This window comes from Hippocampus guttulatus, chromosome 14 (genome assembly GCF_054856545.1).
Source record: "Hippocampus guttulatus isolate MCC_2025c chromosome 14, RoL_Hgut_1.0, whole genome shotgun sequence".
Taxonomy (NCBI): domain Eukaryota; kingdom Metazoa; phylum Chordata; class Actinopteri; order Syngnathiformes; family Syngnathidae; genus Hippocampus; species Hippocampus guttulatus.
Window position 1 is genome coordinate 11,716,047 of NC_141274.1, and position 15,119 is coordinate 11,731,165.

The 15,119-nt window shown below is 43.5% G+C and overlaps 1 protein-coding gene across 2 annotated transcripts; it reads left to right on the forward strand.

The window, feature by feature from the left end:
- Positions 1–8: 8 nt before the first annotated feature.
- On the forward strand, positions 9–13,450 carry atp6v1h (ATPase H+ transporting V1 subunit H). Of its 2 annotated transcripts, XM_086130027.1 has the most exons (14): positions 9–127; positions 849–1,010; positions 1,348–1,447; positions 1,536–1,625; positions 2,185–2,298; positions 4,320–4,424; positions 4,979–5,038; positions 5,932–6,029; positions 6,627–6,819; positions 9,422–9,600; positions 9,785–9,910; positions 11,074–11,175; positions 11,247–11,360; positions 13,181–13,450. In XM_086130027.1, exons 2-14 carry the CDS (start codon positions 907–909, stop codon positions 13,248–13,250), a joined length of 1,455 nt encoding a protein of 484 aa, XP_085986153.1. In that variant the 5' UTR covers positions 9–127; positions 849–906; the 3' UTR covers positions 13,251–13,450. The 2 variants fall into 2 exon arrangements, with proteins under 2 accessions (XP_085986153.1, XP_085986154.1); XM_086130028.1 differs by lacking the exon at positions 4,979–5,038.
- Positions 13,451–15,119: the final 1,669 nt, after the last annotated feature.

Below are 15,119 nucleotides of genomic sequence, written 5' to 3' on the forward strand. Positions count from 1 at the left end.
AACAAAAACGGCACCATTTTTTTTCATCGTATGTCCTTCTGCCGCTGCGCACGTGACTACTCGCAGTTGCCAGTCATGTGATTCAATCTGACGTCACCGCTGTCAGCTGAGCAAAGGAGCTAGTCGGGTAAGTGATGCATCTTTTTTTTTAAACCGATAAGATTCGAATTATATTTTGCACCATTATATTGTATTATGTCACCGAGTGCTCAATTTATTGTTGGTATCGCAAATTAGGCTGGCCTGGCACGAGAATGTTAGGGATCAGCATTCTTCGCTTGTTTTGCTAACTGCCTCGCCGGTACGCTAATAACCCTTTTTCACAGTTCTTTTCCTTTATGGAATATCGTTTATCTAGTTCTTTAATAAGTGAAGGCAAACTACGTAAAACGCTGACACTAGTATTTTAGCTTTCTTATGTTTGCTAATTTGAATTTCTGCGAGGCTCTCATCGAACGATAACATACGATGAGGAGGTCAGTAACACGAGACACTGAACAAGTGGTACTCGGCCTACGACGTGGTGACGAAAAAGATACTGTACTGTACGTAAGTCGGAATATGTACTCTTTCACTACCCTACGCTAACGCAGTACTAAAGGCATAGTAACTATACTGTATTGGGGAAAAGTCTTGACAGTAGCTAACCTCTAAATACGGTGAGGCTTTCCAAGCGATTATATGTGCTCATTGAGAAATGGAAGACTTTTTCTTTTGTGAATCCCCAACCAAATTCGTTGTGTGTTTTTACATACTGGTGTTTTCAAAATCTGCAATGTTTTACCCTACAGAAGAGTAAAATAGCAAAAAAATGCCTTCATATGTGTTGCCTTGGCATTTCCATCCAGGTGGTGTCTACCTCATATTCTGTCTCGACAAAAAAAGTGCATCTAGCAGCCGCTGAGGATGGACATCCGCGGAGCCGTGGACGCCGCCGTCCCCACGAACATCATCGCTGCCAAGGCAGCGGAGGTTCGCGCTAATCTGGTCAACTGGCAGTCATACCTGCAGTAAGTCACACACATTGACACAGTTACAATAAATGGTCAAAAAAGTCACAGTCTTGAGGCGCACATACTCTTTCTGTTATTATTGGAATTGCGACGGACAGCCACACGAATATTGGCCTCCGGCACAAGTTTCAGTCTATCGTCTATCATACAATAGAATAGAGTATCCGAAGTCAAATGCAATTATATCTCTATCCATATATAATATAATTGTCAATTTGCATTATTTTCCCAGACAAACATTTGTGTTCAAGTGTCAGAGACTTTGGAGGTTCCGCTGCACTTTTCGTCTGTCTAACTTCCCATGTTTGACAACTTCTCACTTTTTTTTTTTAAGAAGTCAGATGATCTCTGCAGAGGACTGTGAGTTCATCAAGAAGTTTGAGGTGGCCAACTCTGAGGAAAAGCAGGTCATCCTGACAAATGAAGGACATCAGGTATATGGGTTTGCGCGACTTAAGACACACATGTGCTGTATCGTTTGGGGTTCTCGTTATTTTTATTTAATTTTTTATTCCCTTACAGTGTGCAAAGACGTTTCTGAACTTGATGGCGCACATCTCCAAAGAGCAGACCGTCCAGTACATCTTGACCCTCATTGATGACACTCTGCAGGTGTTGTGAGCACCTAGGGACAAAATATTTCAACAATCTCATCCGTAAAATCTTTATAGTGCCTCATTCCCCCCGCCCTTACGTCCTGTTATGCAACCGTCTTATTTTGAAATGGAATAAATTCATTACTTTCCTCAAGATTCATCATGAAAACATAAGACTATGAATGCTTAGCTACATGGAATTTTTAAAGTTACACAAATCTAAAAAAAACCAAAGCAAAACATTTTTACATTGTTATTATGGGGTATTCTTTGAATAATTTGAATACATTTTTGTATAAATTAAATTCGAACATAAAGTGTGGTAAACGTTAAGCACTGTTTCTACTAATATGGCAGATATGGCTGGACGATATATCGTTATCGTATCTCAATGGAGATATCAGCATTCAAGATATCAAACTGAGGGCGATATCAGTGATATGAATCCAATTGAAGTAGCGTATTTGTCCAAATACTTCTCAACAATTGAAGTAACGTATTTGTCCAAATACTTCTCAACATAAACTACAGACTAGATTAAATGGGTGCTGATTAAAATCTTGAATGTGGCGCAGGAGAATCATCAGAGGGTAAGCATCTTCTTCGACTACGCAAAGAAGACAAAGAACACGGCCTGGTCCTATTTTCTCCCCATGCTGAATCGCCAGGACCTCTTCACCGTCCACATGGTGAGTTCGTCGTTTATCTTCGATAACAAGAGCCTGCTAGGCCAGCCTTCATCCAAAACGTCTTTATCAGCCATTTGTGGCAAATTAACCTTTAACCACCGCCCGAATCAAACCGTTGAGCCTTCCTAATCATCCGGCCATTAATAATTCCTCACTAAACATAACCTCTTGTCAAAAACAGGCCATTAATGTGATGTTACCCTGGCAACCTTTAGAAATGGCCAAGGACCACCCCGCGAGATCACAGCCTGCGCTAAGATAAGACGCCCACGGCATACAGTCATTAGAAACACCATCCCGCACACGCTTTAATGATTGAAACTGGATGTGCTGGAGTCTCATGAAATGCCGACACCGTAGCCTGTTTTGCTTCACGTACGTTTTAGGAGACGCATATCAGATTTCATGTCATTGACTAGTATCTCCATTGGTTTTGGCAGACACCGTCGCAATTCTTCCTGGAGTCCAGTTGGACAGGGTTGACTTGAGTGCGACTCGCACTTTACTCCGCTGGCTGCGATCCTCTCTTATTGAGCTCATTTAATTGTGGGCACTCCTCGATACCGCCTTCCACATTATGATGCAAACCATGTTTTTACCCCCCCCCCCCCCACCCACCCACACACACGCAAATTTTTATAACTCGTGTATGAAAATGCAACTCAGCATAATCTTCCAAGTCATCATCCGTTTGAGAATCATGTGAATGTTTTTCAACAAACCTCCCAATTGTTTCAAAAATGAAAATGTCGTTTTTGTTCAAATGCACTATTGCAAATTGATTTATAGGTTGTGAAGAACCGAGAAGAGTCATTTGTTGAATCTTTCGCATGACAAGATGGCATTTGCTGAAATCAAAAGCAATTCCAATTGAACCACCTGAACATCTCAATAGGCCGAGTTCCATTCGCCGAGAGTTAACCGCAGAAAGCTTCAAATAAAATGACACCGGCCCTTTAAGAACAGAACTGGGAAAACAAAGTCACCTCTATGCATGACAATGCAGCAGGAAAGCACCAATGGGCTGCTATGGGCATACAAGAAGAGGCACTTGTGTGTGGCCCCCCATGACCTCCTGATGATCAACCCTACTGAGGAACCTTTGTAGCATCCTTCAGTAAATGGTTATGAGGGTAGGAGGCAGTAGCAAAAGATCAATGAGGTTGTGAAACAGCAGCTCTGGGAGGCTATTCTGAGATCCTGGAAAGAAATTCAAGCACAAGCTGTCCCAAAAAATTTCACAAGTTCAATGGATGCAAGACTTGGAGCAGTGCATTTGAACCAAAAACACGTTTCTTCTATTTTGGGAAGAAAACATACCATAATCATGGGGAGGTTTGATGAAAAATGTGAAATTATTCTCAGACATTTGACGACTTGAAGATGATGCTTTGTTCCCATTTGCATGCACTAGTTGCCAAAACCTGAGAAAAGCATCACTTGCGTCATAATTAGGTACACAATGTAATGTCGAATAAATTAGACCCTATTTAATTGTCTATTCTGTCACGGGAGTGCTTTCACCTAAGATTTGCAGCCGTTGCGATTTTAATGTGTTTCAAGTCTGTTCTGAGCCAATCTGTATGTAGATCACATCAACTCTGTATTGATCTAGCGCTGCAACATTTAATGGAATGGCTTGAATGATTTGATTACAGAGAAAGGTGCAAGCACAGTCTTTACTTCGAAGCTTGGCAGGGATAATTTTTTTCCCCCACAGACTCATTTTACTGCAGCCGCATACACACAGCACTCCCTGCAGAAATGGCGTGCGATGCAGCAAGCTAAGTAGGAAAGAATTTGTGAGAGAGTGTTCAAAGTTAAGTGCAATGTATCCTGCAACCGCAAATCTACCATTGCCAATTCGGCCAATGTTAGCTAATTTGCACATGTGGTCAAAATTATTGGGACCCCTCTTTAAAAAAAAAAAAAACAACCAACATAACTTGATTGTAGGTAGTTTTTCCATGTAGTGTATATTTGTCTTCTCTCACCCTTGATCTCGATCTCTGATCACCCAGGCAGCGAGGATCATCGCCAAGTTGGCCGCTTGGGGCCGGGACCTGATGGAAGGGAGTGACCTGAACTACTATTTCAACTGGATCAAAAGCCAGCTGAGCTCACAGGTCCGAGAACCGAAATCACGAAAAATATTGGATCCCATTGGATTGTACAAGTGCTCATCATATTGTCTGCTTAAAACATGACATTTTCCAAACTGAATTTAACGTGGTTATATGCCAATATCACCTCATTTAATCACGAAATGAAAAACAAACAAACAATTTGATCAGAATCTGCACAGGTGATGAGTCCAGTAGTACGCATTGCATGAATGAAAATGTCTTTTTCCTCATCTCCACAGCGTAGGCTGTATTTAACAGAATTTATAACATACTTTGACTTGGGGGTGGGGGCTGGGGTGCATATGCTCCACATAAAGTCATTTTGTGTCTTTTCCATGATTGCTGTGTGCTGTATCTGTTCCTGTAAGGGCTTGTGTCCTCATAGGAATTGTACTTTCCCCTCACAATCAGACGAAGCAGGATGTTACTCGGCATTGGCTGTTGATGACCTTTTTCAGCTTGTTTATAATTTACTTCTCACTTCTGCTTTCAGCAGCACACTCGGCTCCATGCCATCGATTGCTTCTTTTTTGTTGATTTTGTTTATCTCTTAGAACCTACACGGTACAGGTCCGGACACAAGCTCGGGAGCAGGAACCATTTCCCCCAGTGAAGTGAGTATGAGCGAGGTGCATCGAAAAAAAATCTGCCTTCCTCACGCCTCGGGACTTTCACCTCTTCGCCATCCCACGGTCTCACTCTCTCCATCAACGATTCCAGATTGCAGGGGCGTTGACTCTGTCTACGGCAACCCGGCTGGGGGTCCTCTGTGTCGCCTGCATGATGTTTGCTGCTGCTGGTTGCTTTTAACGGTGCATGCTGTAAAAAGTCACGTCAACGAGCATGACATTTTGAATTGGAGTAGCACTTAGCGTGGCAGCGGCAGCAGCATCCATCAGTTGATTTTTCTGCCGATGACTGTACCGCAACCCCCAACCTCCCCACCCCCCAGTAGTGCCTTCTGTGAAACACACGCAAGATGTGTCTCTTAACCAATGTTTTACAGCCGGGCGGCCTCCACTCCGCCATCCTTCTGTCCTCATCTCCTGGCTGGACTGGTTTTGCTTTTATTCACCCAATTAACAGGAGCGTCTTCCTTTTCCTCTTCTGATCTCTATTGATGTGATTCTCGCTCAGGTGTGATGGGACTCTTGGTCCATGCTTCCTCTCTGCCGCCTGTTCATGCATGTGCTAAGGATGTACAGTACACTGACAGACTGCATGATGCCGGTGGTGGAAGTTTTTGTACAGCGGAGCCTCCAAAATAAGCAGAGCAAAAAAAAAAAAAAAAAAGAGTATGAATCCAGGGATGGAGTCTCATGAGCATTCAAATGTTTAACTTGTGGAGGTTCCGCTGTGCTCTTTTTTCCCCCTTTTGCTTCTCAGTGTCTCTCAACCTGTATTGACTTTCTAACAAAACAAAAAAAAGCTCTTCCTCGATTCACCCGGAGTAGACTCCCGATGTAGAACCCGGGTAAACGTTTGCTGTTTGTTCTCTTCTCTGCAGAGCTCTCAGTATGTCCAGTGCGTGGCCGGCTGCCTTCAGCTGATGCTGAGGGTCAACGAGTACAGGTTTGCCTGGGTGGAGGCCGACGGGGTTAACTGGTGAGCGATGCCCATTTTGACATCATAAAACTTTTATTTGATTATATTGGCAACTTTTTTTCCTCCGATGCTATGACATTCTTAACTGTTATGCAAGTGCAAAAATAAGTTAACCACCGTAAAATGCAAAAAGAAACACTTCCTCGATGAGTGACGGCTGGAATGGTGTTGATGGACAATAAAGATTGCTTAAAATGTTTCTACAGCTTTATTTTAGTCCAACTGTGGCAAATTCACTTGAGTGGGCACGACTGGCAAAACCGAGCGAATGTTTTCAGAAGGTCCAACAGTGCATGTCAAAGCACACCCCAAGCATTGATTTGTCTGTAGACCTTCAGTCATAAAATATGCCGGACACTGTTTCTGTGGCTTGATCCCAGTTCAGTTTCGTTACGAAGACCGCCAGCAGTCCCGCTGTTTCATTTGCATTTGCGTCCAAATCCATGTGGCCTGTCTGCACATCGTGTTCCCGCTCCATCATTAGGCGTAATGGGCCCGGCAGCATGGAGGCGCAGCGCCGCGGACCTCGGCCATTAGAAAAGGCTCATCAGCATTTGTTTTTGTTGCTCATCCCCCTCCGCCTCTCTCTCTCTGCAGCATAACGGCCGTGCTGAGCAACAAGTGCGGCTTCCAGCTCCAGTACCAGATGATCTTCTGCGTGTGGCTCCTGGCCTTTAGCCCGCAGCTGTGCGAGCAGCTGCGGCGCTACAATGTGGTGCCCGCGCTCTCCGACATCCTCCAGGAATCTGTCAAGGAGAAGGTCACCCGGATCATTCTCGCCGCCTTCAGGGTATGTGTGGCAATCCACAACTTTTCACCTCCATAAAGTGTGACGAAATATTCCTCAAGTCTCACGCAGCACTTTTAACTTGTAATTGGGTCTTGTGCTTCATCGCCTCTGGGGAGGCAGACTGAAATGATTCGATTAAACAACAGAGGAAGGCGATAAAAGAAATTCCAGTCCATAAAAGATACATAAATACGATCTATGTGGCCACGCCGCTCGGTCAGCTGCCTGCTGTCATTGCTCCATATGGGCCATGAATATTTCACGACGAACCGTTTTCGGGGAGCAAAAATACCCCAAAATTTGCAAAAGACAAAATATATTCAAGTCAAATGGTTCGACTGCCCGCTGTGCTCTGCCCTCCAAGCATGCAACCATTAAACAACAACACACACACAAATAAAAAATCAATGGCATGCATAATCACTTACTTTCCACATGCAATATATTGTACTGTATATTACTCAAGTCCATCAATGGCCTTGAATCTCAAAAACAACTCATTACACATAATAATCTCAAACCGGGCTAATTTGAACCCTAGTGCCTTTTTGGGGGGGGGGGGGGTCAGAAATTCCACATGACCTACGCGATTTCTTCTAATAATGAAAATATCATTTTTCCATTCAGAAAAGCAAAGTTTATAGACCCCGCTATACATGAACATTAGAGCGCTGAGTGCATTTGAACTCTGTTGCTAATCAAAATGGCAGCACCGAGCGAGGCACGTCAACTGCACGGTCTCAGTCGCAAGTCAGGACGTGGGTTTTGCAGCAGGATAATGACCCAAAGCGAAGAGCAAAACATCGGACTACGAGCCCCCGATCAAAATCCTGAAGGTTTTGCATTAATAATGACTCCTCATTCCTTCCACCTTGTCGAAGCCACCAGCTGCAGCTGAAGTCAAACAGCCCCAAAGCATGCAGCCGCCAACCACCACGCTTCAATGTCGTTATGGTGTTCTTTTGGTGATGAGTGCTGTTATAAAGCCTGAGGGCTAAACGGACTGTGCGTTCCCCCAACACCGAGGCTACTTTAAAATAGCATCTCTCCTCTTTCACCTCATTGGCAGTCCTGCCTCATTCCCACAATAATGATTGTGTTTCTCAACCGAGGATTCTCCCAACAGGTTGTTTGCTTCCAAATCATTCGATTTTTTTTTTCTCATTAATGCCTGTCCACCGCATCACAAGGCTGCTCAAAAATCAGTATGCTGCAAGTTGATTGCCCGCTAAATCAAATCACAGGCTAAATAAGAAAGACTTGCATTTTGAATTTTTCCGAATGGGAAAGGCCGTGCTTATTTGCGAGCTTTGTCCGGACGACCCTGTCGCGCGAAGCACAAAAGCCGGGTATGAATAGCGCATGATTATGTGACGGAGTTGGAGCCGAACCGCATTTGATGGCTGGATGTGAACACTCAATGACACAAGCAGCAGCACTTCCATCACGCCTTCGATTCCTTTTCAGCGATGTATCCACAAGAGAGACACCGAGGGATGTTTGCATTATGACTGACGTACCGCGGCTCATTAAAAGCGAAGGCGGGCGGCAAATGGAGACCGAGCAGATGTTCTTCTCAGTGTGTTGTGAACAGAAGGATAGCTCATTGTGTCTCTCCCTTACAAAAATATATTTTTGGGGGGAAGGGGAGTGGAGAGACCGCAGGGCTCTCTGAATTCTTCCCATCCAAATGCTCCTCTGCATGTATCGCTGATTCTCCCAAATGTCCTCATTAGCGGATGAGCCGACTGAGACCGCAAGGCCCATCATCATGTACGGGCAAAAACTGTCCTGCTGTCTGGCCACCGCCTTCATTCCAGTTCTGTATTGTATCATATTCAGTCAGTAGAAAGGATCCCGTTCGATCCAGTTTCTCTACCGAAGCCAGTTTTCATACCACCAGTGAGTCAACAATTATAACAACTCCTTAAAATCCGATGCGCCTTGTGTATGGCTATTACGGTAATATTTTGACCCCAAAATGGCTCCTTGCTCGAGACATGCTGACAACGCAGAGTTCAAACTTAAGGCGATCGGGTTGCGCAGTTGAACACGGAAATAGAGCAGCGGCAAGAGAGTTCAACGTTAACGAGTCAATGTTATAACTTGTCATTGGTTAAGTGAACTGTGTCGCTGCTTGATGAAATAAGTTTTACCGACATCTGATCGTTCTGTTGGCGTTTCCTTGAGCGTCGCTCCATCTAGTGGATGCATTGTAGATTGCGTCTTACAACGCGGTGCGCCAAATGTATGGAAAAAAAAAGACAAAATAGGCCATTCATTGAAGGTGCACCTCATAATCCGGTGCGCCTTTTAGTGTGGAAAATACGGTTATATATATTCACCACACAGAGTGAAATATTTCAGGATTATATATTTTTTACGATGATGGCTAACAGCCCGCTGACACGCTTTAAGCGCTGCCATTTTGATGAGCAACATAGTTACCTGTTTTGTTTTTTTCTGGTGCGTTGTTAGTATATTATAAGTATGTACCTACGTACTTTGTGAATGTTTCCATGTGTAGATTGCTACCATGTCACCCACAATGCATCAGTGGCCTGAGCATCTATTCATTCCCGGGGCTTTTGTCCACCGGCAGAATCTCCTGGAGAAGTCGTCGGAGAGGGAGACCCGCCAGGAGTACGCGCTGGCTATGATCCAGTGTAAAGTGCTGAAGCAGCTGGAGAACCTCGAGCAGCAGAAGTACGATGACGAGGACATCACGGAGGACATCAAGTTTCTGCTGGAGAGACTCGGGGAAAGCGTGCAGGATCTCAGGTACCATAACTTGACTTATACTTTGCTTTACCCAAGTCAGGATAGAATTTAGTGGGGACTTGCTGGAGTTTTGCCACTGTAATTTGGGACTTTTTGGCAACGTGAAGGTTCAGACTTGACTTGGGGCTTACACATAAGTGACAACTCCCACTTCTGCTATACTTCTGCCATTTTATGTAAACAGCTCGTTTGACGAGTACAGCTCCGAACTCAAATCAGGCCGCCTGGAATGGAGCCCGGTGCACAAGTCTGAGAAGTTCTGGCGGGAGAATGCCGTTCGCCTCAATGAGAAGAATTATGAGCTGCTCAAGTAAGGCCAAATGCATACTCTGAACCCTTTTGGGGTTTGTTTTTTTCGTCCTGCGACTGTTTGAAATATAAGTAGCCCATTTCTGCAAATAGCTGCTCTCATCTACAATTAGCCATAGAGTGCTTCGTCTTTCCATGCATCCATTTTCTGTAGTGCTTGTCCTCAGCGGCGTTGCGGATGAACTTGAGCCTATTCCAGCTGACATTTGTGTGCCTGCTCTAAAGAAAGTGTTTAAAAAAAAGTTCGATGTTGTGTATGTTCGAGACCTGTTTTTTAGTTGGCAGGCTACTTCCTGCTTAATGGAGTGGAAGAAGATTTCATACCACTCGACGCGGCTATATCCAGATTTTGACCAAATTTTAATGGACTCTTGCTTGGCACGAGCAGCACATCTCCCGTGTTTTGTACTGTTATGATTTTAATATAGCCCTCTGGTATAAAATAGAGCAGCGTATCAGGGCAGTTCGAAAGCGTGTCAGATTTGTCTGGTCGAGAAAATTGAACCCAGTGCTGTTTTCCAAACAAATAAAACGCATGGTGCTCATCTCTTAGAACCATCTTTACTCTTTTTGCTTTATGTGTTTCTGCATTTGTTCGGAAAAACTCTCATATGAGTCATAAAAACATCAATTTGCATTGTTCTTGTTTCTGGTTTGGCCTCCTAATGATTCCCTTCTCTGAATGAGCACCTGTGGTTAGTCTCTCCCTCCGGCATCCTCAGACGGGTTAGGGGGGTAAAAAGGTCGGAATAGGGATGCACTGGTATCATACAACTGTAATTGTACTCTTAAAAATACTCCCGATACTTGGACACACGATACCAGTAATAAAATGTGTGTTACCTGCATCCTCTCAACTTAATTTTATTTTTAACTTTGAAAAGCAAACTGCGGCTGTAATAAAGCACTGCAAAAAAAAAAAAGGTGAGCGTCAAACGTAAAATAGAAGAAATAGTAACAGCAGTCATGTCAAAATAAGAAGAAATGAATTGTCATTGTTGAGTGAAATGTATTTATTCCTCGTTCAGTAAAATTGGGTTTTTGAACAATACTTCATCAAAATCATTTTTTTCATCAAGTTTGCAAGGCATGATGGGATTTCCAAGTATCCATACTCGGTATCGGTGAGTGGCCAAATGTTAAGTACTTGTTCTCCCCCTTCAGGATCTTAACCAGGCTCCTGGAAGTGTCCGATGATCCTCAAGTCATAGCAGTGGCGGCCCATGATGTGGGCGAGTACGTGCGCCACTACCCGCGCGGCAAACGGTAAGACGTTGACTTTAGCCTTCCTTCCCGTCCTGTGGCCTCACCTTTTTTTTTTTCCTCTTGCCTTTCAGGGTGATTGAGCAGCTTGGCGGGAAGCAGCTAGTGATGAATCACATGCACCACGAGGACCAGCTTGTGCGCTACAACGCCCTGCTGGCCGTGCAGAAGCTCATGGTCCATAACTGGTACGAACATACTGACAGCCATTCAGGGCAGACTCACACCAGGCAATCTATGCCGGATTTATGCCTTCTTGACACCAAAAGACTGGTCAATCTGGCCCGTGTCGTGTGAGTGCACAACACTCGTACCTTCGCTGTGTCGCAATTCACTTTTTGTGGCTTGGCTCCATTGCACCTTTTACAAAAGTAAAAGGTGTCATAACACCTTTTAATGAATACCGGCTACTATTGTTGTCACCCCACCATGGTGTGAGCAGAAGATTCTACATTGAAAATTGTAGCTGTGCCTACAATCATTGAACAGGGAAAAAAAAATGGATGGGCGCTTCACTTTATTTGCAGATTACTATCATCAAACACATAGTGGCATCGCCTCACACCGTGCAAAGTCGATCCGCTTGCCAAGCGTACCAATATCTAAGATTTAAGACTTAAGCTGTCTTTTCTTTCTGGAGGTTTGGTTTGTTTTGAGATTCAGGACTTAAGCGTCTGTTGTGACAATCTGTCTGTGTCCTGAAGCTCTTCTTTTCAAAGTCTCAGAGAGACCCACTTTCTCTGGGTGACGTGTCTTGGAAAAAAAAATTCTTATTGAACGTATAAATATAACGTCTAAGGTGTTATTATAGAAAGTATAAAAAAAAACAAGGATTTTCAGAGAAGAGAAAGCACATCAACAGTCATCGTCGAGCACACTTTACAAAAGGGAGTCGAAAGACCTTTTTAAAAAAAACTATCTATGCCTCGGTCTCCGTATATTTTGACTTATTTCATGTTAGTACAAGAATAGGTTATGCGGTAATACAAACAAAGAAAAAATATGGTGCCCTATGCCCGTGTGCAGATAATTGTCATGTGGTTAACACCAACAAAAAAACTAGGTGTGAATAATTCATTTTTAAAAAAATCTCCCCCCCAACCCCTGACAAATAGATTACATCGAAAATGGCACAGACAAAAAAAAAGAAATATTTTAGCGAGAGACGCAAAAAATAAACAGCTGCAATAATATGGTTCCCCCTGTTTGTCAGGAAAAGCCTATTAGAACATCAGAGCTTTCTTTGGGGTTTATCAAAGTCAATCAACAGTCGTACGCCAAAAAATAGACCGGTCATTGTTCAAATAATTTTTCATATCCACTGTATGCCATTGAAAAGCCGTAAAGCGTGGAGGTGCATACAGGACTTGTCATTTGCAAAAGTTTCACACACGCTGGGGGAAGTCGGTCATTTCCCCCTTGGTCTCAGGAAGTATCAGAAGCATAACAAGAGGTAGGATGGAGGCGGATAAATGCCAGATCTTCCAGAGCAGAGACATTCCCCCAACCTCGGCTTTCTTGAGGGTCGCTCGAGACATTTGATATTTCTAGTGGCGGCGAGGTGAATGTCATCGAGCCACTCATGCAAATGTTACTCGCCGGGAAGAAGAGAGCAAAAGGAAGTCAGCTCTCAAAAATTGCATAAAGTTCGACACCTGGTGACTGGCAGATGGGGTATCAAATCGAATACATTCAAATAGCAGGCGTTTGAAGGATCGACTGTTGGGCAACGTATGATGTCCAAAATGTTTCCCATTGGGAAATAATGGAAATAGACATCATGTTCAAAGTGTCAGTAAGCGACTTCATGTTTCGTGGTGCATTAAAAAAAAAACATTTTTGTTGGTTTGGCGGAACTGTGCGTTAAATGTCGAGTGCAACTCGTCAACTTGTTAACCGTACCGTACTCGGCTACCCCTTTCTTGCTGGCACATGAGGCCAATGAAATTCAGTTGCCGCGTTAATTCTGATGCTGATTGCTAATTAGTTGGATGGCTTTGTTTCTCAGGGAGTACCTTGGCAGGCAGCTGCAGTCCGGCGACCAGCAACAAGCTCCGGCTGTGGCGGCTCGAAGCTGAATTGTCCTTGTGTGTGTGCGTGCGGGTGTGTGTTCTCTATTTAACGACTCACATGATGAAGCAAGGCATCATTCCTAATTAGCCTCTTGTGTCGTGTTGTGCGATATCTGTAATTAAATGTATAAAACGTTCAGTCTTACCTGTTATAGATGTCAGATTTTTTGCTTTTTCCCCCTCAATAAAGGCCATGAAGGACGCCGCTTCTGTGTGCTTCGGCGCTTCCATTGTCCGCACTTGAGCTGTTGCTACGGCGACAGGAGGTGCTACCTTTTAAGGTGAATGAATTTCCCAGTCAGCTTAGGTTTAACTGCATTTCGAGTGTGGAGCACGACGGAGGTTGTGAAGTTCTCTTTCCGCTACAATATATAACGCAAAGACCTGAGCAATATGTCCAAAGTCGCTTTGAATTTGGCGAAAATCTAAACTAATCCGCATGAATGCAGGCTTGGGTAAAGTGATGCGACTGTACACATCGTCTTTTGTCTCGGAAAAAAACAAATCCAAACTCTGTGGCTAGTCAATCTGTCCCAAATCCAAACTGACCCAAACAAATGTGTGCTGCGGATACTGCCATGAAGGTCTCCAGATAGTCAGTTAACATGATTGGAAATCAAAACAAACCCCGATCAATGCCAATGTCCATCTCTGGAATTGAAGTCACAAAACTGTCAAGAAGAGGGATGCTGAGGAAAAGTAATAGGAGTTTAATTACGCACACCCAATGACGGAGGCCCATTTCGTCTCGCCCAGGATTCATTAAAAGTCTCACTTTAAAATGTCACTTCAAATGCAAAAGAGTTGTTTCTCATGTTGTAATAAAAAGAGAAAAATAAAGAAAGGTGTTTTGGAAAGGTTAGCGTTGCTGTTGAATGACAAGGATGACGAGATGCGAGCCAAGTGTGTGTGGAAAGCCAATATAATAATCAAATATAGGCTTGTATTTTGAAGGTCACCAGGGAGGAGGTCTCAAAGTCTCACGCGTTTCATTTCTGAGGAAAAAAATAACGTGGACTTCATGGCAGGCAGGTAAGAACATTGGAAGCTTCAATCTTTATATTCTCAATAATTACATGAAAGTTGTTGACCTTTTTCATCGATAGTCGCAGTTTTACAATCCTTAAAGCAAGCGGTATTTGGACACAAATGGTGGAACAACACATGTATACAAATAGGTAAACAGATTAGTGTGACTTCATACAATTATGCTTGTAGTTGCAACCGTGTTCACGGAACGAATTAAAGTCGTATCTTGAGGTACCAATGCACAAACCCAATTCTAATGAAGTTCAGGACGTTGCTTTAAATATAAATAAAAACTGAATATAATGATTTCCAAATCACGTATAACCTGTATTTAAATTGAATGGTGTCAATTTGCTGATTGCCTTTTTTTTTTTCGTCGGCCATGTTTACAAGTGCATGCCTGTCACTGCGTCGGCCATCTTAGCAGTATTCGGCATTAAACAATACAATACATCTTTATAACGCTTTCACAACAGATGCAGCTGTAATAAAGCATTTTACACCACCCATAAAAATATTAACCGTAATACAACACAACACATAAAACTGACAATAATTTAATATCATACAATCATAACCACAAAAAAAAAAGAATGACGAGCAGCTCCCTGTTGCAGCGCTCATCCTTGATGCGTTGAGGTGTGAAAGGTGCGCCTACGCGCACACACACTGAGAGAGTGTCAATATTGTTCAAGAGAATCATAGATTCTGGCTGCCGCTCTGCTCTTCGAGTGCTATTTACAGTGGTGAACTCTGGCCCCTCAAACAGATGGTGTGCCCATCCAGTGTAGCTTTATTCTAATGGTACCAACATTTGGTGGTCAGGGTCACATGAAAGCAGTTACA